Below are 21910 nucleotides of genomic sequence, written 5' to 3'. Positions count from 1 at the left end.
TTTAATGTAAATGTTATGTAAAATATTGTTACTGGTGTATTGTTGATAACAAAAAAGCAAATACATTCAATATAGATGCAGCCATGTTAGGCCTAACTCCATAGTATACATCAGCATGAAGATAACGTTTTAAAAAAATATTTTCTACCCCTGGTTAGTTGAGTCCACAAATGGCAAAACCGTGGATCTGGAGGACCAACTGTAAATAGTTTGGCAGTGTTTTTGGTCTTAGCATGTTTGTGTTTAGGATGACATAGTAAAATGGGGCAACCCAAAAAAGATGTCATATTTCCCGCCCCGTAACTAATACAAAGTCAATGAATTTTGATAAGCCACTGTTAAAGTTTGTTTGGTTTATACACGTTTCAGGGCAGTTTTAAAGAATGGTAAAAAGAGACTTACCCCACCATCTTTCAGAGTGTACTTAACCAATTAAAACTTCAACAATTGGTAGAACAAACAAGATTAGAGAAATCAAGAAAAACAAACCTAAGTATAAAAAAGTATTGTATACGAAGTATGTATTAGAATAGCATTTTTTTTTTTTTTTTTTTGTCTTTTTCCTTTTTATCAGTACCGGGGATCAAACTCACAACTGCCTGCTTGTAAGACAGGCGCTTATGCTGCTGAGCTAAATCCCCAGCCCCTAGAATAGCATTTTATGTCAGTAGGAAAAAGGTTTAATACTATAAATGGTAATTGTACATTTGACTATCAGTTTAGAAGAAAATATATAAAACCCTGCCATAGATGGTTCACAAAAATAAATTCCAGGCCAGGTATGGTGGTGCATGCATGTAGTCCCAGCACTTGGGAGGCTGAGGCAGGAGGATTGTGAGTTTGATACCAGCCTGGGTTACAAACTGAGCTTAAGGCCAGCCTGAGAGGCATAGGGAGACCATCTCAAAAAGACCAAAAAAAAAAAAAAAAAAAAAAAAAAAAATTCAGGTGAATGACAGATTAAAAAGAAGAAATGGTAAAAAGAACATAGTCATGTTGTTGCTTTCTTTGAGGGCTTGAACAAAGTAGGCTAAATAATAGCTCCCCAAAGATGTCCATGTCTGCTCTCTAAAACTTACACATGTTACTTTATGAGGCAAGAAACTTGCACATGTGATTTAAGTTGAAGATTTTTTTATGAGGTGATTGTTTTGGATTATCTGGGTGGGTCCAGTGCAATTACAAAAGTTCTTAATATGCAGGAAGCAGGTATGTAGGAAGCAGGAGAATCAGAATCAGACAAAGCAGAAGTCAGGAAAGAAGACATTGCATTGGTGGCTTTTTACTTACTGCCATAGGACCCACAAACCAAGGTGCGCACTTAACTTCTAGTAGCTAGGAAAAAATAAAAAAGATTCTCTTTGAGTTCAACAGGAATCCAGGCCTGTATACATCTTGCTTTTAGCTCAGTGAATATGGTTTTGGATGACTGGCCCTCAGAATTGTGAGGTAGTAATGTCTTAAATCACAAGTCTGTGGTAATTACTTATAGCAGGAATAGGAACTGATATACTTACCATAATTTTAAGGGATATGGAAGTGATTTTTCTTTCCTCACTTGGAGGAGATAGATCTCAGTTTAAAACCAAAGATAAGATTTGCCTTTCCTAGCTGGGGTGTGGTGGTGCACACCTGTAATCACAGCACTTGGGAGGCTGAGGCAGGAGGATCGTGGGCAAGTTTGAGCCTTGCACTGCATAGTGAAACCTTGTTTAAAAAAAGAGAAAGAGATTTACCTTTCCTCATGTAGTCTCTTCTTAATTCAAGGAGTGCTTAGAGAATGAAGTGTCTGGATACAATAGTCTTAGATTAGAGGTATGCAGAGCTACTCAGTAAATAAGGAAGTAAAGGGTTCATGAACTGTTGTTCTTTCTTTGACATTGTTTTCAATTTTAAATGCACATGAATGTAGTAAAATAATGTGTAGTTCACAGGAATTTTAAAAAACTGAAGAGAACTCTTATGTAGAGCTTTTCTTGGGAAGAAGGCCCACCTAATACTTGCTTATTTGGGAAATTATGAGCACAGAGTACATTAGTTACTTATGAGCATGCAACAGAAATACTTCACAGTTTCTGTAGGAATCTGAGTACATTTAAACTGGTTGTTTCTGGTTCAGGGACTCCTAACAATGCTGTAATCATGTTGTTGGAGAGGCCTGTGTTCTTACCAGAGGGCTTGACTTGGAGACAGTCCAAATATTTGTGAGCTATCTTGGTTTGAAGGCCCATTCCTGGTGTTTGGAAGCTGGAGGCCATTGGACTTCTCTTCATTCATGTGACAGTACTGTATCTTTCTATTTTATTTTATTTTATTTTTTTGTCTTTTTGAGACAGGGTCTCTCTATGCAGTTCAGGCTGGCCTTGAGCTCACTTTGTAGCCCAGACTGGTCTCGAACTCACAATGATCTTCCTGCCTCAGCCTCCCGAGTGCTGTGATTACAGGCATGAGCCACCATGCCTGGCTGGCAGTACTGTATCTTTCAAAGTGTGCAAGAAAGCACACAAGGAGGAAGTTAAAACAGAAGATTTTTTGTTTGTGTTTTTTTTTTTTTTTTTTTTTTTTGGTAATCATGGAAGTGACATCCCATCATCTGTGCTATATTCTGTTCTTTAAAAACTAGTGACTAGGGGCTGGGGATTTAGCTCAGCGGCATAAGCGCCTGCCTTGCAAGCAGGCAGTCATGAGTTCGATCCCTGGTACCAATAAAAACGAAAAAGACAAAAAAAAAAAAAAAAAAAAAAAAAAGCTAGTGACTAAGTCCAGCGTCTCATACAAGGGAGGAGATTCTGCAAGGCTGAGGCTACCAGGAGGCAAGGATGCTTATAGGTGATGGGTTTGGAGTCATTGTCTTTACTTTTCCACTATATCTATGTAACTGTGGTGGCCTTGCTTTGGACATTCTTTTCTTTCCTAAATTTATTAAATATCAAAGTATGAAAGTTGTTTAGAGGGTTAAATGAAGACACATATATATAAATGCTTGGCAAATAGTAGGTTCTCAAAAAATAACTTGTGAAGACATACAGGTCACTGAACTTACATCTGATTTGTTTATTTGTTTGTTTTTTGAGACAAGATCTGACTGTGTGGCTCAGGCTAGTCTTGAACTCAGTTTGTGGTTGAGACTGGCCTCCGATTTGCAGCGATTCTCCTGGCTTAGTCTTCTGAGTGCCAGGATTGTAGGTGTATATCACACTGACTCTTGATTTTTTTTTTAAATTAGAAATTTGAGTTACTCAATTTTCCATTCTGAGTCTCCCGTTTTATACCTTACTTGAGAGAATTCTTATACAGTATGGCTGTTAAAATTTAGAACCAGATGTGGGTGCTTTGCCTTCTGAGAGACTAAGCCAGGAAGATTGAAACTTTGAGCCTTCAAACTGCCCATCAACCACAGAATGGATGAAAAAGATGTGCTATTTTTGTATAATGGAATATTACTCAGCTATAAGAAGGATGATCTTGAGGCTTTTATAAGTAAATGGAAGCAATTTGAGACTATCCTCATAAGTGAAGTAAATCAGACTCACCTTTGTAAATACTGTATTGTCTTTCTAGTGTAAAAAATAAATAATAATACACTGAAAGTGTAATAAGATCCGAAATGTATAATACTGTAATAATGAAAGGGAAAGAAAGTGCTCGAAAGGAAAGAACAACTTATAGGTATACACATATAACTATGTATGTTTAGGTGTGCAAGGTAGATAACCATACTACTAAGTTTTTGTTAGTTCATCAAACCAGAATAGTTTGTGCTGTCATTGTTTGATTGTTCATGTTTTATGCTTTGATTTTGTAACTGAACAACTACTTCTTCTTCTTTTTTTTTTTTTGCCTTTTTTGAGACGGGGTCTCGCTATGCAGTTCAGGCTGTTCTTGAGCTCACTTTGTAGCCCAGGCTGGTCTCGAACTTGCAACGATCCTCCTGCCTCAGCCTCCCGAGTGCTGGGATTACAGGCATGAGCCACCACACCCGGCTTACACCACATATTTGAAGAGATGGTTTTTGTATTTTTTTTTTGTTACCGGGGATCGAACTCAACTGCATGCTTGCAAGGCAGGTGCTTATGCCGCTGAACTAAATCTCCAGCCCCAGAAGAGATGGTTTTAAGCCAGGGAAGGTAGCACACACTTATAATCTCAGCAGTGTGGGAAGCTGAGGCAGGAGGATGAGAAGTTTGCGCTCAGCCTGGACAGTGTACTGATTTAATGAAACTTTGTCTCCAAAAAAAGGTGAGGAGGAGGCTATAGATTGTTGTGAAGGCCTTAAACTCAGTCCCTAATAACCACACAAAAAAGTTTTTTTTCTCTAAAGAGATTTATTCATACTTGATGTTGATCTGGTTTGATAAACATTGATCTATTCTCTCTTTCATCTTTTTTTTTTAAATTTGGAGAATTTAAACCATTTCTTGCATATAATAACTGTACTCATGTAAACTGTACCTGTATCTTAAAAATCACCTGCTAATAAATCAGTAAAATCAAATAAAAAGGCGGGGGGAACATCAGGCATTGGGAAAGCTTTTTAAATGTGCTAAGGAAAAATGCTTTTCCTTAGGCTTTTTAAATTTCTGGTACCATTGAATATAATCATGTATTATGTGGTTAGGTGTGACCAAAATCTCTTTTTGAGTGATTGACCTCTGACTTAGAATCCTAATATTATGGCTTTTCTTATGTTCTAGGTTATGTATAATATGGTGTCCAAAATGTTAGATATATTTTGGGAAAATCATGGCTGCTTAACTGAAATCCAAAAGCAGCAAACAGCCCAAATCAATAACTTCCATTTGGTTTGTTTAAAGTATTTTGAACTATGACTCTGTGAGTGGAAATATGTGTTTAAATTTTTTGATACATGGTTTTTTTATTAGAAAAATGTATATTTTTATTGTGAGGGAGAGATATTTGTTATCTTAATGTGCAACTGAATTCCTTATTATTACTGTTCACTAGGAAGTAAGTATTCTTGAATTATCCCAGGACAATTTTTTTCTCTGTCTCTTTGACTACCAACCATCCACCCTCCAGACTCTTTCATAATTATGAAATCATATCTGCTTAATAGTTGAGGGAGAGGAATGAAAACAACAAAGTAGTTTTTGTTGGATACAAATTGTTATTCCGGTAGGGATATAGCTTAGCAGCATGAGGCCTACCTGGCAAGGGCAGGGTTCTGAAATTGATTCCCAGTACAAAAAAAAAAAACACCAAAAAAACAAAAAATTGTTATTTTACTGCATTTTTCCTTAGCACACTTCTCATCACTTTTTAGAGGTGTTAGTTGTAGGAATTCTCTGATGCTCTGAACATACCATGCTTTGAAACTTAAGATGGTATTTTTGTAAAAACGAAGTTTGATTACTGTTGACCTGATCTGAGAATTTATTATTTATTTATCTTTTGGGTTGGGAATTGTTTTTTATTTGATGTTTTGTATTTAAGTCATTTAATCTCTAAAAATTTAAAGTTTGATTATACTTTGGAAGATAAGTTGTTTTATAACCTTATGTCTGTGACTGTTTCTGACTCTAACTTATGTGTTATATTATCTTTGTGCTTCATTGAAATGAGTTTATCAAACTATCTTTGATTAAGTATGGTTTCTCCCAAGATGAACTGTCTGCTTAACCTTCTTTTTTAGGTTTCTTGTTGCACCAAATTGATGTTAAACACTTAAACATCACAGCCCATTAAAGTTAGAACATGAATAATAATTGGCATTGGTTTTGGGCTGGATAAATAGTATTTTTTAAAAGTTACAAGAATAATGTTCACTTGAAAAAGTTTTTGATCCTGGCTATAATTGTGTAGATTTAAGTATGAACTGGTATTTGAAACTTGAGAGCTTTTTAAAGTTGTTCAACTCTTGTGCTATTGTGCTTATAATATAGAGTACTTAAAGATAAGAAATTTTATTTAATAATCTTTTTTATGTCTTTATTTTTTGTGGTTATCAATTTTGTAAATAATAATCTTTATGGTTTCTTTTATTAACAGAATTCTGCTTGGTCAGAGTCGTGATGGCATTGTGTTCAGCACTGATGACTATTTTCACCATCAAGATGGGTACAAGTATAATGTTAATCAGCTTAGTGATGCCCATGACTGGAATCAGAACAGAGGTGTGTTTCAGGCCAAATATCCTGGGGTGAATATTTGATTAGGTGGTCAGAAAAAAAACCTAGGTTTTATTCTTGATTTAGACATTTACCAGTTGTAGTGACTTTGACAAGTCATTTAAATGGCTTTTGAGTTCCAATTTATTCTTCTGTAAGAGGTGATTAATAGTTAGTTATACATGCCCTATGTGATTAAAGTTGTTAGGAGAATAAGTGAATTCAGATAAAGCATTTTGTAAACTGTAAATAGTATGTCAGTATAAGTTGGTAAAATAAGACAGGTATGGGATGTTAGACTTAATGAATAAATTGAAAAGTTATTTTTCCTGAGAATTACTCTGTTTTCCAACTCTTAATAATATAATGCCTGTGAATATTGAAAAATTTTCTCCTTGATGATGTTGTGTGAGAAATCTACTTAATACATTTTTTAGAGAATATGGGTCATTTCTTTTCATTATGAAGAGTGGTACCTTGGCTATACATTTGAATCACTTGAAGACCTCTTTGAAAAAACTGGTCCCTGAACTTTAGCTCCAGAGATTCTGGTTTAATTGACTTGTACAGGGGCCTAAGGTTTGGGTTTTTTTATTGAAAGTTCTAATATATAGTCAGATTTGGAAACCATTGATCTAGAACTATGTAAATACATGCCTATACTATTTTTTTTTTTTTTTTTTTTTTTTTTGTCTTTGTCCTTTTTATCAGTACCAGGGATCGAACTCATGACTGCCTGCTTGCAAGGCAGGTGCTTATGCCACTGAGCTAAATCCCCAGCCCCCCTATTTTTTTTTAAAAGGTAAATGCATAGATGAGTAAACAGATAATATGAGGAATTTCAAACTTGGATTAGAGAGAGTATATAATGACTCTCATAAACCATTACACAGAAATATCAGTTACCAACATCTTAAAATGTAGTCTATATATGTGTGTGTGTACACAAATATATATATGTGTATATATATATTTTATTCTTATTTATTTCTTTGAGATAGGTTTTCACTATGTAGTTCAGGCTAGCCTCAAACTCATTTTGTAGCTGAAACTGACCTTGAACTGTAGTGATCCCCTTGCCTCAGCCTCCTGAGTGCTGGGATTACAGGTGTATGCCACCACACTTAGCTCCAAAATTTTATTTATTTATTTATTTTTTAGTACCAGGGGCGGAATTCATAACCTTGTGCTTGCCAGGTAGGTGCTCTGCTGCTGAACTATATTCTTGTTTTTTGTTTTAAAAGGAGGAAGCGTTTATTTTCGCTCATAGTTTGTAGAGGTTTTAGTGCATAGTCAGCTGACTCCAATAAAGGTGGCAAGGCAGAGGGGAATCACAGAGGAAAAACAGTCCATGCAAGGCAGGCAGCAAGCAGCAAGCAACAGCAAGCAGCAAACACAGCTTTCTCTTTTATCCCATCCAGGTTATAAGCCTTTTGGGTTTTGTCACTTGTACCCAGGAGAGGTTTTTTTTTTTTTTTAATTTTAAAGAGAAAAAACAAAAGAGAACAGAACAAAGCAAATCAGAACAGAACAATGCAAGCAACACAGCATTTCACAACAAGACAACCGGACATCAACAGTAGCTACCATAATGTCCCTTTTCTTCGACATAATTGAGGATACCTTCAGACACATTAATATCAAACATAACAAAATAGTATAAAACCATTCAAAAGAATGAAAACATAGGACTTCAAAACCAAGTAACAGGAAATGATGATGGCTACTATAATATCTCATTTTCCTCAAAAAATTTGTTTATATCATTTCGTATAATAAAATCAAATAAAACAGCAAGATAGAGTCAGTCAAAACAGAAGAACAAAAGCATAGTAGGACTTCAAAACAAGATGGTAGTAAATCAGCAATGGCTGCCATATGTCTTGTTTTCTTCAAAATGGCAGTTCATAGCATCTCATGCAATAAAATCAAACAACAGAATAAAACCAATTAAACCAATGAATGAAAGCCTTATAAGACTTCAAAGCAATGTAATAGAAAACCATGACTACCATAATATATCCCATTATATTCAAAATAGCTGCCTTTACCATCTAACAGCATAAAATCCAACAAAACAAGACAGAACAAAGCCAAACCTAACAAAATTGTGTAAACAATGCAAGAGTTCAAGAAGAAATGGACAGTAGTTTCCACCTTTCCTTCCCAGGTGTTCCTTCCCCTTTGCTCTTAACGTTAACTATTTTGCTTTTGGATCCCATTCACTCCTGTTTCTTATGCTAGGGTTTACATGTATGAGTTCGAACTGTTTTGGCGATGGCCATGATTTCCGGTTGTGTCCGTTTACCTACAGGAGCATTGAGATTATTCTACTTTATAGCTGGGTAGCTTTCCACTGCACCCCTCGTATATTTTTAAAATTTCCTTCCTTTTTAATTTGCTGAAGGATTTAAAAGCAAATTCCAGGCATTATACTTTAAGCATTTCTTTCTCTTTCTTTTCTTTTTTTTTTTTTTTTTTGGTCTTTTTGAGACAGGTTCTCACTATGCAGTTTAGGCTGGCCTTGACCTCACTTTATAGCCCAGACTGGTCTCAAACTGACAATGATGCTTCTGCCTCAGCCTCCCGAGTGCTGGGATTATAGATGTAAGCCATCGTGTACAGTTCTATGCCTTTCTAATTGACCATCTTATGTAACCACCTTGTTTTCTTGCTATCATCACCTGTAAAACCAAGAGTTTCATAGCATTACATAACCCAGTCTATAAACAAATATCCCATCTTGCTTTAATTTCTTTTTTTAAATTTTTATTTAAAGAAAGACTAAACAAAACAGAAAATAGGTAGAAATATAGTACATACGTTCAGAGAAAAAAAGTAAACAGTAAGAAATCACTTAGTTGATGTTGTTGTTTTGCAAATAGTTGTTCAAGGTACAAAAATGGAACATGTGGGAATTCAGAGAGATAGCAAAAAGTTCTGTTCAACTGTCCAACAAAAACTTAGTAACATGGTTGTCAATCTTATACACTTAAACATACATGCAGTTATTCATATACTCATTTATGTTTAAATTAAACAAACTTTTTTCTTTGGTCTTTTTCGTTTTTTATCGGTACCAGGGATCAAACTCACGACCGCTGGGGAGCCCCTAAATTAAACAAACTAAAGCAGGTTAAAATCATTCTGAACAAAGAATAATAGTATTGCTGGATTTCACATCATGACACTCCATGATCAGCACTGAGTACTGTAGTGTCTTTTTAAAATTGAATTAAAGAAGACTAAACAAAACAGAAAACGAGTAGAAATAATACATAATTTCAAAGAAAAAAATAAACAGTAAGAAATCACTAGTTGATGATTGCAGATTTTCTTCTTACAAATAGTTATTCAAGATACTAAAGTGGAGTATATAAAGTGGGGATTCAGCCAGTGAGATTGCAATCAGTTCTGTTCAACTATCCAACAAAAACTTAGAAATATGGTTATCAATCTTATACACTTAAACATACATGCAGTTACCCATATCTTCAATTATGTTGACATTGAATAAACACAAGCAGGCTAATATCACTCTGAACAAAGAATAATACTATTGCTGGGTTTCACATTATGATACTCCAGGATCAGCACTGGGTATTTTAGTGTCTCTTTTTCTTAAAAGTATTTGTTCATTTCATCATGTGTCATAAGATCAGTTCTCATAAACTGTTTATAGATTCTACACATGCATGAGTCTTAATATGTATTTATTTCTTTTTTTTTTTTTTAATTTTGAAAGTAGTAAAAATGCAACAGCGCAAAAAAGAACAAAGCCAGTCGAGACAATGCAGTGAAATTGGTTCAGGGTTTCACAGTAGATACTGGAATACTAGTAATAAATACTATGGTATATCTCTTTAACTTAACAATAGTCGTCCAGTCAATTAGGTATTGTAAAATCAACCAAAAATAGAACATTGTAAAACCAATTGAGAATACTGAATAGAGCAAAAGAAACATAACAAAACAGTGAAAACAACCTATGCCTTCAAACAGAAGATAGAAGGAAATCCCCCATATTTGCTATACTGAAACATCTATCCCCAGTAGCTATGGGGGGAGGGGCAGGCAGGAGAAGGGTGCTAGATTTTCAGCCCGCGTGGCAGTAGGCTCACAGGTAATGGTTCTCCTGCAGGCCTAACCTGCAGGTGCTTACCAAGAGGGCGGGTGAATAAGCTGCTTAAGTCCCACCATGGCCCGATCTCCCGATTCACACTTTTTTTTGTCTTTTTCTTTTTTATCGGTACCGGAGATCGAACTCATGACTGCCTGCTTGCAAGGCAGGCACTTATGCCGCTGAGCTAAATCACCAGCCCCGCGATTCACATTTTTCAGATGCAGAAATACAAATGACAAATAAATATATGAAAAAATGTTCAGCATCATTGATCACTCAAGAGATGCAAATTAAAATGACCTGGCCAAGATCCCCAACTGTCTATATGAGGGGAACAGTGAAGGACAAAAGAAGAAACAGACAAATTTACTAACGCATGATGGGGGCTGGGAGGTCAGTGCCTCAGGAAGGGCAGAGACCTTGCTTTAATTTCTTTTTAGGGTTCTGTTTGAATTAGAACCCAAAGTCCTTATAGTAGATTTGGTTTTATGTTTCTCTGTATTAATCTGTATTAATTTTTACTTTTATTGGTAAATTGAGACCCTTAACATTGATGGTTATAACTGATACAGGTTGACTCATCCATATCATGTTATTTTCTTGTTGTTGGCTCCCTTTTTCCCCTCTGCTTAATTGTTTGCTTTGCCTGGTAGATTCATTCTGTTGGGGTTCATAGACTAGTAACTTTTATTATCTCTTTCTAGAATGTCCCTCAGAACTTTTTGGACTGCTGGTTTGGTGGTCATGAATTTCCTCTGGTGTTCTTTGTTTGTGGAAGTAATCTTATTTCTCCATCAATTTTGAAAGATAGTTTTGCAGGGTAAATCAGTCTAGGTTGGTGGTTGTTATGTTTTAAGACTTTGAAGTACTTTATTCCAAGCTCTCCCTGACTTGAAGATTTGTTTTGAAAAGTCTGCTGCGATTCTGATGAGCTTTTCTTTATAGGTACTGGGTATTTTTCATGACCCTTAGGTAATCTCAATCTTAGTATACTAGGAAGAATAACTGATTAGAACAATTTTTATTTGGGGGGGTATCAGGAATTGAATTTATGACCTTGCACTTGCCAAATAGGCACTTAAGCTGCTGAGCTGTGCTCCTGGCCCTTTATTAGAACAACTGTGTTGCCTTGGCTAAAGTGGTACGATCAGCAGTAACAATAGCATCAAATAGCCTAGAAAATGACAAACTATAGTAGCTGTTAATTTGCCACCTTTAACATGTGAAATAAATTTGTGACTATATGACAAAATCTAAAATAAATCAGAAAATTATATGCAGTAAAGAACTCAATTTGAGGGCAGAATATGGTGATTTTACCCGTGAGAGAAAAGTTAAAAGAGATTAGGGGCGAAAATAGAAGAAAAGGAAGAGATTAGAAGTGAGGCTGGAGGACAAAGGAAGATCACGTAAACTTTAGAAAACTGGTGAAAAAGGTAGGGAATGAGAAGGGAGAAGTAAAACAAGACCCTAACAGAAAAACAATAGAACAACACTAGAAACTCTGTTCGTACTTATTTAAGAGCAAACAATGAAAAACCAAATAAAAAAAAAATTGTCACTTCCAGGTGTGTCTCTGCTGTCACTGGAGACAGTGCACACAGAGTCCGTATCCTAGTTGATTAATCTCAAGGGAGCCAACTGTAGCTTTACGGGTGGGGAGTGGGGGTAATCCCAGCAAGCCTGTACCTTTAGTTCCACTGAAGTTCAGGCTGGTTTCTGGCTCTGAGACTGGAACCAGAGTTGTTCAGCCTAAAATTCTGTGTGCTTCCTGCCCGCTTGAACTTGGCTCCCTGACCTGCTGGATTCACTTGGCAGCTTGACCCTGTCACTGGGAGCCATTAGATGGAGCTTGCAGCTGTTTTCAGTCCTGAGTACAGTTGGCCCCTCTCCAAGATGGCTACTGGCCAATTGCCCTCTCCTGGGGAACATCTGAACCTGAATAACTTACCAACCACTGCATTCCACTGTGTCCACTGCACCATTCTATTGTGTTTCTTGGTGGAGGTCTCTGGGGTTGCTAGTAGTCACCAGGCATCTGCAGGTTCCAATTGCCTCTCCCACATGGTGAGTCCGTGCTCAGGGAGAATGCACTGCCTGCCACCCTCTTTTTTCATTGAAGTTCCTCTCTTTGTTCTCCCATGGGCTTCAGTTTTTGCTACAGATCCTTTGTGGGTGTTGGGGACCTGCCTCCCTCCTTTTCTTTCTCATGTTGCTACATTCCAGTGTCTGAACATCAAATCTTGGAGAGGTTCTTTCTCTGGTGCTCACCACTTTGCTGTCTTCTCAGAGGTAGTTTTCTCCTTTCAAGTTCTGACGCTGTTCTGTTATTTGTCCTATAATCCTGTAGTTGTCTTTAATTTGAACCCTTCTGGTCCCAAGCTTTTCACATAAGTGGTAAGCAATCTGTATTGGTTGTGTGACATTCTAGGATTTCTCCAAATATATTTGAGAGTGACATAAAAATCTCAAAAAAATGTTACTTTTGTGATGTAATGCCATAGAACATTGTTAAACAGCTCAAATAATGATGATACTACAATTCCAAAAGTGTTTGGATTTATTGGTCTAAAGTTAAGAGAACCAAGATTCAGTGATAAATGGAGTGAATAAAGAATATTTCATTAAACCGTCTATGAATTATTTATACTTGATAAATGTAATGGAGATTTCTGTATAAGTACCGTACACTAACTGACCTCACCACTAGAGCACCAATGTAATGGAGATTTCTGGAAAAGGCTACAGTATTGGTTTTCTTTTCAGTTTAACAGATAAAAACTTTTCGAGGTAATCTTATCTAGCAATCACTAGAGAGATTTATGTGTGTGTGCTGGTGGTACTGGAAATTGAACCCAGTAGAATTCTACTGCTGATATGTATCTCTAGCCCTTTTTGTTTTTTGACTAAGGGTTTTGCTAAGTTTTAGGTTTACCTTGCACTTGCCATCTTTTTACTGTAGCCTTTTTGAGTAGCTAGGATTATACGGATGCACTACAACACCTTTCCTCATTGGATATTCTGTGGTTATAAGCATATTATCAGAACAAAAATTACTTTTTTTTTTTTTTTTTTTTGTCTTTTTGAGACAGGGTCTACATGCGGCTCAGGCTGGCCTTGGGCTCACTTTGTAGCCCAGGCTGGTCTTGAACTTTTGCAATGATCCAACTGCCTCAGCCTTCCAAGTGCTGGGAATACTGGAGTGTACCACCACACCTGGCTGTAAGAAGTACTCTTGTAAACACTTGCTGAATAGCTTCAAATTCCAGTCACCATTCTGAAAAAAATCTATTTTCTTCATGTTTGTTATTTAAAGAACCTTAGTTAATTTAAAAACATACATAAATCAAAAATGTGTGAAAGATGTCATTGTCTTTCTTAGGGCATGGTATTATAATTTGTGTAAGAAAACAACTCTTGTTTGGTATTCAAATATTGTTTCCTTAGAAGCTCTAGTCTTTTAGAACACAACTCCTTAATGTGTAAGTCTAACTATCAGACATTAGGAAAATTACTTTTTTGGGGGGACAGGATCTCACTGTGTAGCTCAGGTTAGCCTTGAACTCAAAGTGACCCTCCTGTCTCAGCCTCCCAAGTGCTGGGATTGCATGTATGGGCCACCATGCCAGGCAGAAAAATTACTTTAATAAAAATTTTAAGTGGGATAAATGATCAGTATTTATGATTGGAGATAGAGCAGAGAAAGATGATAGCATCTTGTTGCTAGCAGCAAGCCAGCACTAATTGATAACACCTATGTGTATATCGATTTCTTAATTTTCTTTTATATTTAATATCTCCCAAATAGATATGCTACCATAGTTATTATTTCTTAACATTTAGATTTTGAGCTCTCTTAGACATCTGTATGAATGTTTTCATTATGCAGAACTTACTAGTTTGAATTATAAGTCAGTGGGAGAATGCTTGTATAGCAAAGGTCCTGAGTTCAATTCCCCTAAACAAGCAAAAGTGAATTTAAGTCCCAAGAAGACATTCCTATCATTGCATTTTGCCTTGACTTTTTACTTTTTTTTGTTTCTTGGTTTTGCTTTTTTGTACCAGAGATTGAACTCATGACCTTGCACTTGTCAGGCAGGCACTTACACAGCTGAGCTAAGTCGTCTTCGTCGTCGTTCCCCCCCCCCCCCCCCCCGCCCCCTGCCGCCGCCTTTGTTTTGTCTTTTTGAGTCAGGGTCTCACTATGCTGTTGAGCGAGCCTTGAGCTCAGTTTGTGGCTCAGGTTGGACCTGCACCCACAGTGATCCTTCTGCCTCTATCTCCTGAGAGCTGGGATTATGGCATGTGCCACCCAGCCTTTTATTTTTATTAAAAGTTCTCTGTTATTTTTCTTATGTGTTATTCCCAAGGTCTATACCCACTCTCTGGTCATTAAAAGTGGCTTGGTATGACAGTGATTTTCATCTCATGGTAGAGGTAATGGCATTGGAATAGGGGGATAAAATTTAGAAAAGGTCCATTGTCCTAGATCCTTTTTGAGAATCATAGTTATAAGAAATCACAGTCAGTTGAATTACGATATTTAATTACCTGGTATATAAAAGTTTTCTGTTTTAAAATGATATATCTAACTTTTTATATTATATTTCTATAACTTATTTATATGTTATGTATATTATATTTTTATAACTTATTTGTATTTATTTTTGGTTCTGGTGATCAAACTCAACCTTGTGCTTCTCAGGCAGGCGTTTACACTGTGAGCTAAATCCCTGGCTGTAACTTTTTTTTTTATTGGTACCAGGATCAAACTCATGACCACGTGCTTGCAAGGCAGGTGCTTATGCCGCTGAGCTAAATCCCCAGCTTCCTGTAACTTTTTAAATGTATAAATTTTTCTTATTTCAAAAGCATAAATGCTCCCATTTACAGATGAGCACTTACAATGTATAAGTGAACCTTCTCCCTCCATATTTTATTTTTCTTTCATATTTTGAACTAATTAAGATAATATTTGACTCTTGCCTCACAACTTGGTATTTTCATTTAACATTTTCTGCCTCAGTAAATTTTTATCTTTTTTTCATACATAACCTGAATCCATTCTAACTTGTTCCATTCTTTCCTCTGTTTTCTGTAAATAAAATTTAGCTCTAGCTTGAGGGCTTAATAGGTATAAATTAATAAAATAAAATGACCCCAGCGTGTCCTTTACAGCCAATTTGTCAAAATCAGCATCCAGTGTAGAGAATACATGTGGCATATTTTATGTCTCTTAATTCTCTTTTCATCTGTTGGAGTCCTTGTTTTTCATGGCATTGATTCAAGAGAATGTACAGTTTTGGTTTTAAATATGGAAATGTAGAATATTCCTTAAATATTTATATTTTATTTTGTATATTTTAAGTTTTATTTTTTGTTTGTTTTTACTTTTTATTGCAGCAAAGCAAGCTATTGATCAGGGGAGATCTCCAGTTATAATAGACAACACTAATACACAAGCTTGGGAAATGAAACCATATGTGGAAATGGTAAATACAAATCTAGTTTTTATTCTTTTTAATTTTTTCATATTGTGAAAGTTTGGTCTAATTTGATGTTTATTAAAATGTTTGTCAGAGCAAGGATAAAACAGTGGCACAGTGCCTGCCTGGCAAGGACAAGGTCCTGAGTTCAAGACCTGGTATCAAAGAAATAAAATAAAACATTTGTCTTTGTTCTATAGAGATTTCTTGGTTTACTTAAGTTTTTAAAAAATGGGGAATGGTACACATTAAAAAATGTGCTCATTTTGTAATTTGTGGATTTGGGAATAATAATTGGGATTTATCTATTTATGCAGCCTTAAAATTTTATGAATTATATTGTTTCGTAGAGTTTTCTTGGTTGAGGACATTTAGAAACATTGTCTAAATGAAATTGTCTGCCTGCCTTCTTTTTACTTTAAGAACCATTCTCTGGGTTTTGTTTTCTGCCTTTTCTTTATGTAGGCCATAGGAAAAGGATACAGAGTAGAGTTTCATGAACCTGAAACTTGGTGGAAATTTGATCCTGAAGAATTAGAAAAGTAAGGCGCTGGATTTTTTTTGTTGTTGAATTCTCCCTTGCTTCCTTTTCGGTTTTACCTTGACATGATTAATTATTTCCCTAGCTTTGCTTGTCTTTGTTTCTTGTGTATAGTTACTATGGTTTCTTATTTTCTGTTAAGAGAACATTGACTTAAACGATTTTGAGTTGTTCATTATTATTAAACTTTATTAAAATTTCCTGTTAAATGTTTCTTACTTTTAATGTGATCCACATTTTACTGTTAATGAATGTAGGTCCAAGAAAGTTTTGAGACTAAAATTAGAATTTTTCCCTCTGGGCATTTTTAGCTAAGCCACTTCATTTCATTTATCTTTATCTCCTTCCTGTTTTGGGCATTATCATTTTTTACCTTGTACTTTCACCTTGCTACTTCTTTTCCATTTTTGCTGTTATAAATCCATAACCCATACCAAGATGCTTAGAGTCAGCTTCTTTGGATTTTAGGGAGTCCCATAGTATATTATGTAGGTGTAACACCCCTGCCGGAGTCTAGGCAGTGTGTCATAGTCAAACATCTTAATATTTCTGTAGCAAAATATTCAGTCTAAGTAAATAGAAAAGATTCTACACAATACGGTGTTTTGAGTAAATTGTGCAGCCAAATGAGTACAAATCTGGTTAGGTTTCCTGCCATCTGAATAACACAAAACAGTTTTTATAGTTTCATAGGTTTTACAATTTGTGGTGAGAGACTGCATTTCTGATACTTTTTCAGTCCAGATTGTGTGTGTTTCCTTTTATCCTTTTCCCTCATTCAGTGCTATTCCCATCATTCATGTCTTCCTCACTGTGCCCTACTTTGGTAACAGCTTTATTGTGGCATAGTTTGCAGTCTGCCTTACAGTTCACTCATTTAAAGTATACAATTCATTGTTTTTCAGAACACTCAGAGAGTTGTGCAGCCATTACTACCTATTTTTAAACCGTTTTTTATTTCCATCGTAGTTTGACCTCTGCCAGCTTTAAGGTGTTGTCCCAGCACCCGTGGTGGTAAGGGTTGAACACAGTGTGCATTAATCATCCTCTACCACTGAGCAACACCCAGTCTTTAGGCAAATATTCTGTATATGTGTTCCAACTAATTTCTTTTCTCTCTGCTTTTCATTCTTTTGGTCATTTTCTTTTTCTTTCTATTTTGTGTGGTATGTACTTATATATTGATAGACATAAATATTAATATCATTTTGTTTGCCTACATTACTGTGTGCATCACGGTTGAGGTGGAAAAGACAGAAATTTAAAAACTGAAGTTATTAGGGTTATGTTTAATAAATGAATGATTAAATTATGAACAGTTACAGCTTCATGTATATTCAAGGGACTTAAATTTTATCTTGAGTAAGAAACATTTGAAAATTTAATGTTTCTGTTGTGGTTTCTTTCTGGGAAAAATGAATTGGCATTAGTAAATTGAAGACTATGATATGAAGTATAAAATATCTTTCTGTGTGTTGCATGTCTTGAGTTAAGTTACTAAAAACTGAAGATAGAATAAATTGTCCAAAGTTCTTTCAAGATCAAAGATAATTTTTAAATATTTGTTGTCATAAACTTGTATACTTGAAAGCATATATATACAGAAAAGCCTATAAAATATATATGCGCAGCTTAACAAAGTTCTTAGAGCACAATTATACACTTGTCATGAGAGTATTATTAGCACCTTAGAAGCTCATCATGTTCCTTTTCCCAATTTGTTTTTTAATCCTGTAAAGCTAACCACTGTTTTGAGTCGGTAATTGTAGTCCCTTTCTCACTTTTCTTTTAAGTCTTACCATAGCAGCTTCCAGCTTACTATCATAGTTTAATTTTGCCTTTTTTTCAAACTTTTTTATATAGTCATACATTATATATGATGTCTTTTGTTAACATTGTGAGAGAGGTTGTGTGTTTAATAATAATTTAGTATTGAAAATAATAAATTGTTTGAATTTAATATAAAGTGTTTGAATTTAATATAAAGTTTGAATTTAATATAAAGCTATACCCCCAGCCTCTAAAATAGCTTCTAAAATCTGGTCTTTTACCTTGTTTTGGGCAGATCTTAAGTGTTTATTCACTTCTTCTGCAATTCTCAAACACTATATCTCATCATTTTTTATGTTTTTGTTTGATTTTTTTAATTAAAAGGAGATGTGCTCAGTAGGCTAAGTGAACAGATCCTGTGAAGAAAGCATAGTCAGGCTGGGGATTTAGCTCAGCGGCATAAGCACCTGCCTTGCAAGCAGGCGGTTATGAGTTCGATCCCCAGTACCGATTAAAAAAAAAAAAAAAAGAAAGCATAGTCAGTTAACATTTTGCTGTCAGGGAGCAAATCTGAGTATCTTTGTATAAGATGAGGGGCTGGGGGTTTAGCTCAGCGGCATAAGCGCCTGCCTTGGAAGCAGGCAGCCATGAGTTCGATCCCTGGTACCGATAAAAACAAAAAAGACCAAAAAAAAAAAAAAAAAAAAAGATGTAAATGAAACATCATCTACTGTTTATTTGCACAATATTATTTAGAATCTGTACTCTGTTACTATAAAATAATTTAATTTCTGAGTCTGTAAACTATGGAAGAATAAAAGATTTACAATCGTTTTCTTTTTTGGTAGGAGGAATAAACATGGTGTGTCTCGAAAGAAGATTGCTCAGATGTTGGATCGTTATGAATATCAAATGTCCATCTCTATTGTAATGAATTCAGTGGAACCAACACAGAAAAGCACACAAAGACTCCCTCCTCCACAGGGAAACCAGAGGTGGGGAGGCTCTGTAGGCTCACAAAATCAGATCTGTGTTACAAATAATCATTAAGTTGGCTATTTTCAGCTAACATTTGTTGCTTGCTCTTGAAAAAAACAGTGAGCCTATTTCAAAGTTTAGATTTAAATTTAAAAAGACTACATTGCCTCACTAAGTATGTTCCCAGCAAGTTGTTTAAATTCTAAAACACGAATAAAATTATATAAAATTGTATTTTAAATGTTTTTATAATCTTTTGTGGTAAAATGTTTGCTTATTAAGAAAACTCTTGAAGAGTAGAATGGATTGGAACTAGGATTTTTTCTACAATTGAATTTTAAGCTAATTTTATAGATAATGTTGAACAGCTTTTTATAGTTCATACCTAAGTCTAATTTTTTGTGAAACTTTGATATTTTTCCTTCACTAACTTAAATATGGGTGAAATGCCAGCTTATTATAGGGTATCTTAAGTTAATTTTCCCGTTCCTTATTCAGGTATATATTTCAGCTAGTTTGTATGAATAAATTGTTTCTAGTAGCATATCGCTTACTTGTAAACAAAATTCCCAGCAAATGGTAGACAGTAGATGTGTCAATCACCTGGGGAGTTTTCCTCATATATATAAACATTTGTCACATAGTGTGTGTTCACCACCCTTCTTCTTAATCCTGCTACCTATCTCCACACACTTGCCAATTCAGAAGGAATACGGAGGCAAGTCACTAGTAGTTAGAAAAACCTCCTCAGGTGATTGTCAGTGTTTCACCGTGTTCAGTTTAATGCAGGTATTCCTTCTTTCTTTGTTTCTTTCTTTCTTTCTTTTTTGTTTTGAGACAGTCTTGCTGTGTAATTCAGGTTGGCTTTGAAATCACTTTGTAGCCCAGGCTGACCTTGAACTCACAGCAGTTCTCCTGTTTTACCTTCCTGAGTGCTAGGATTTTAGGTATGTATCATCATGTCTGGTGCCTGCCATATAATTTAATGTAAAAAACTATTTTGCACAGTTGTTTAGCATTGATTGTAAGAAAATTTCTTCTACATGTTATTTCTAATTTTTTTCTATAGCACCTATATTTTTTTCTTTTCTTTTTTTTTTTTGTACTGGAGATTGAACTCATGACCTCACGCTTACCAGACCGGTGCTTATGCCACTGAGCTAAATCCCTGGCCCATGTTTTTTTTATATAGTTTTACTAGATTATGTTCCTTCACTTAAAATTTTTTTCATAGGATTTCTTTGGTGCTTGTTTTATTTATTTATTTTTCTTGAGACAGGGTCGTCTTCTATAGATCAGGTAGGCTTTAAACTGTGTATCCTAGGGTGGCTAGAAACTCATAATGACCTTCCTCCCTCAGCCTCCCACACAGATTACAGACATGTGCCACTACTGGTGGCTCTTCACTTAAAATTTTAAAACTGAGATGCACTTCATTTTAGGTCTTGTAATTAATCTTTGCCTTCAAACAGAGCTTTGCCTGGCCTGTCCTAGACAAACATTTCTCATTGTAGCATAAAAAAAGAAATACTAGCACCTCTTTACTATCTATTTCCAGTGTTTTATAGAAAATATCTGTTTATTCTTTGACTTGTTCTTTTTATTAGGAAAAATTCCAGCTAATTACAAAATGGTTTTTAAAATTAAGCATTATGACCTTTTGTATGTTTTACAGCTATTTCATGACACTTAAACTTTTTCCTAAAATATCCCATTCTGTCCAGGCATGCTAGCACATGCCTTACTTATAAATAACCCCAGCACTCAGGAGACTGAGGCAGGACGACTGCTGTGAGTTTGAGGCTAGCCTGTGCTACATAGTTCAAGGCTACTGTGAACTACAGAATGAGACCCTGTCTCAAAACAAATCAAAAACCAAAAACAAACAAAAAAAACCCCTGCCCTAGCTGGGTGTGGTGGCACACACATGTAATCCCAGTGCTTGGGAGGCTGAAGCAGGAGGATTAGTGAGTTCAAGGCCAATTTGTACTACATCCTACGACCCTGTCTTAAAAAACTAACCACAAAAAACATGCATGTTCTGAATCCTGTCGTCTTTCTTTATGTGTTGTTTTAAAACCTTTTGGTAGTCTTTTCAACTTTACATTAAAAGTTCTTCAAAATTTTTATATTTTGAAAGTTGTGAGGCTGAAAAGTAGACACAGTAGTCTCAACAAAATCTTTATTGTGTTGGGTTTAGTAAAACACGTGTGATTTCTGTTTTGGTGTACTATTCAGTGCTATTTACGTTTGAGTATTGCCTTGCTTTCTCTCGTTTAGGGTATGTGATGTTTGTATATATGTATCTTAACTAAATAGGAAGTAGAACATCCTAACTCAAGGTTTGTGTATGTATATTCATATACATAAGAACATCTTCACCCAGTGTTTTTATATACTCTTCTCTTAGGATAACACTTTGTGGTATTTGAACTTGCGTTTTTCTTGGTGGTTTATTATGTAAATTAGAAAATCAGACAAGAGCATTAAATTTGGGGAAAATGGAGCAACTGTTAAATATACATGTGCTTGTTCCCTGTGTTTATAAAACTTCATTTAGGAGTAATAGTACTGTAAATCTGTGGTTTTTGAGTAACAATGAAGTTTATTTTGAAGAAGTAAATGATTGCCTTTGAGAGAAACAGATTATAAGGAAACATGTTTATGTTAGATAGATAGATACATTAAAAAAATAAATTTCCAGATCTTATTGCAGTTTCAGCTTCATTTGCTGGCATTAATTGTATGCTTCTGAGTACCAAATTCTTGACATTCAGGGATAATCATTACCAGTTAATTTAAGAAATGCTTAATTCTAAAAATTACAGTGTTACTTTGGTTTACAACCTGAATTCTTTCTATAATTCTGGTCACAAACCAAATT

General features: G+C 35.3%; 1 protein-coding gene across 25 annotated transcripts in view; it reads left to right on the top strand.

Annotated features, from left to right (window-relative positions):
• N4bp2l2 (NEDD4 binding protein 2 like 2) overlaps positions 1-21910 on the top strand; it is a 145496-nt gene that overhangs the window by 19728 nt on the left and 103858 nt on the right. For 21 of the 25 annotated variants that reach the window (XR_010041770.1, XR_010041768.1, XR_010041767.1 and 18 more), the window contains exons 3-6: positions 6010-6134; positions 15655-15743; positions 16203-16279; positions 18897-19043. Coding sequence is in view for 11 of the 25 variants with exons in the window: in XM_063232604.1 (XP_063088674.1) it covers positions 6010-6134; positions 15655-15743; positions 16203-16279; positions 18897-19043 (438 nt within the window). In the remaining 14 variants the exon portion in view is untranslated. The other 4 variants (XM_063232614.1, XM_063232606.1, XR_010041777.1 and 1 more) reach the window with 4 other exon arrangements.

This window comes from Cavia porcellus, unplaced genomic scaffold, assembly GCF_034190915.1.
Source record: "Cavia porcellus strain 051 isolate PalLab524CR breed Dunkin Hartley unplaced genomic scaffold, mCavPor4.1 scaffold_21, whole genome shotgun sequence".
Classification (NCBI taxonomy): Eukaryota; Metazoa; Chordata; class Mammalia; order Rodentia; family Caviidae; genus Cavia; species Cavia porcellus.
The sequence above is the reverse complement of the archived record's forward strand: the minus strand, read 5'-3'. Positions and strand labels throughout refer to the sequence as shown.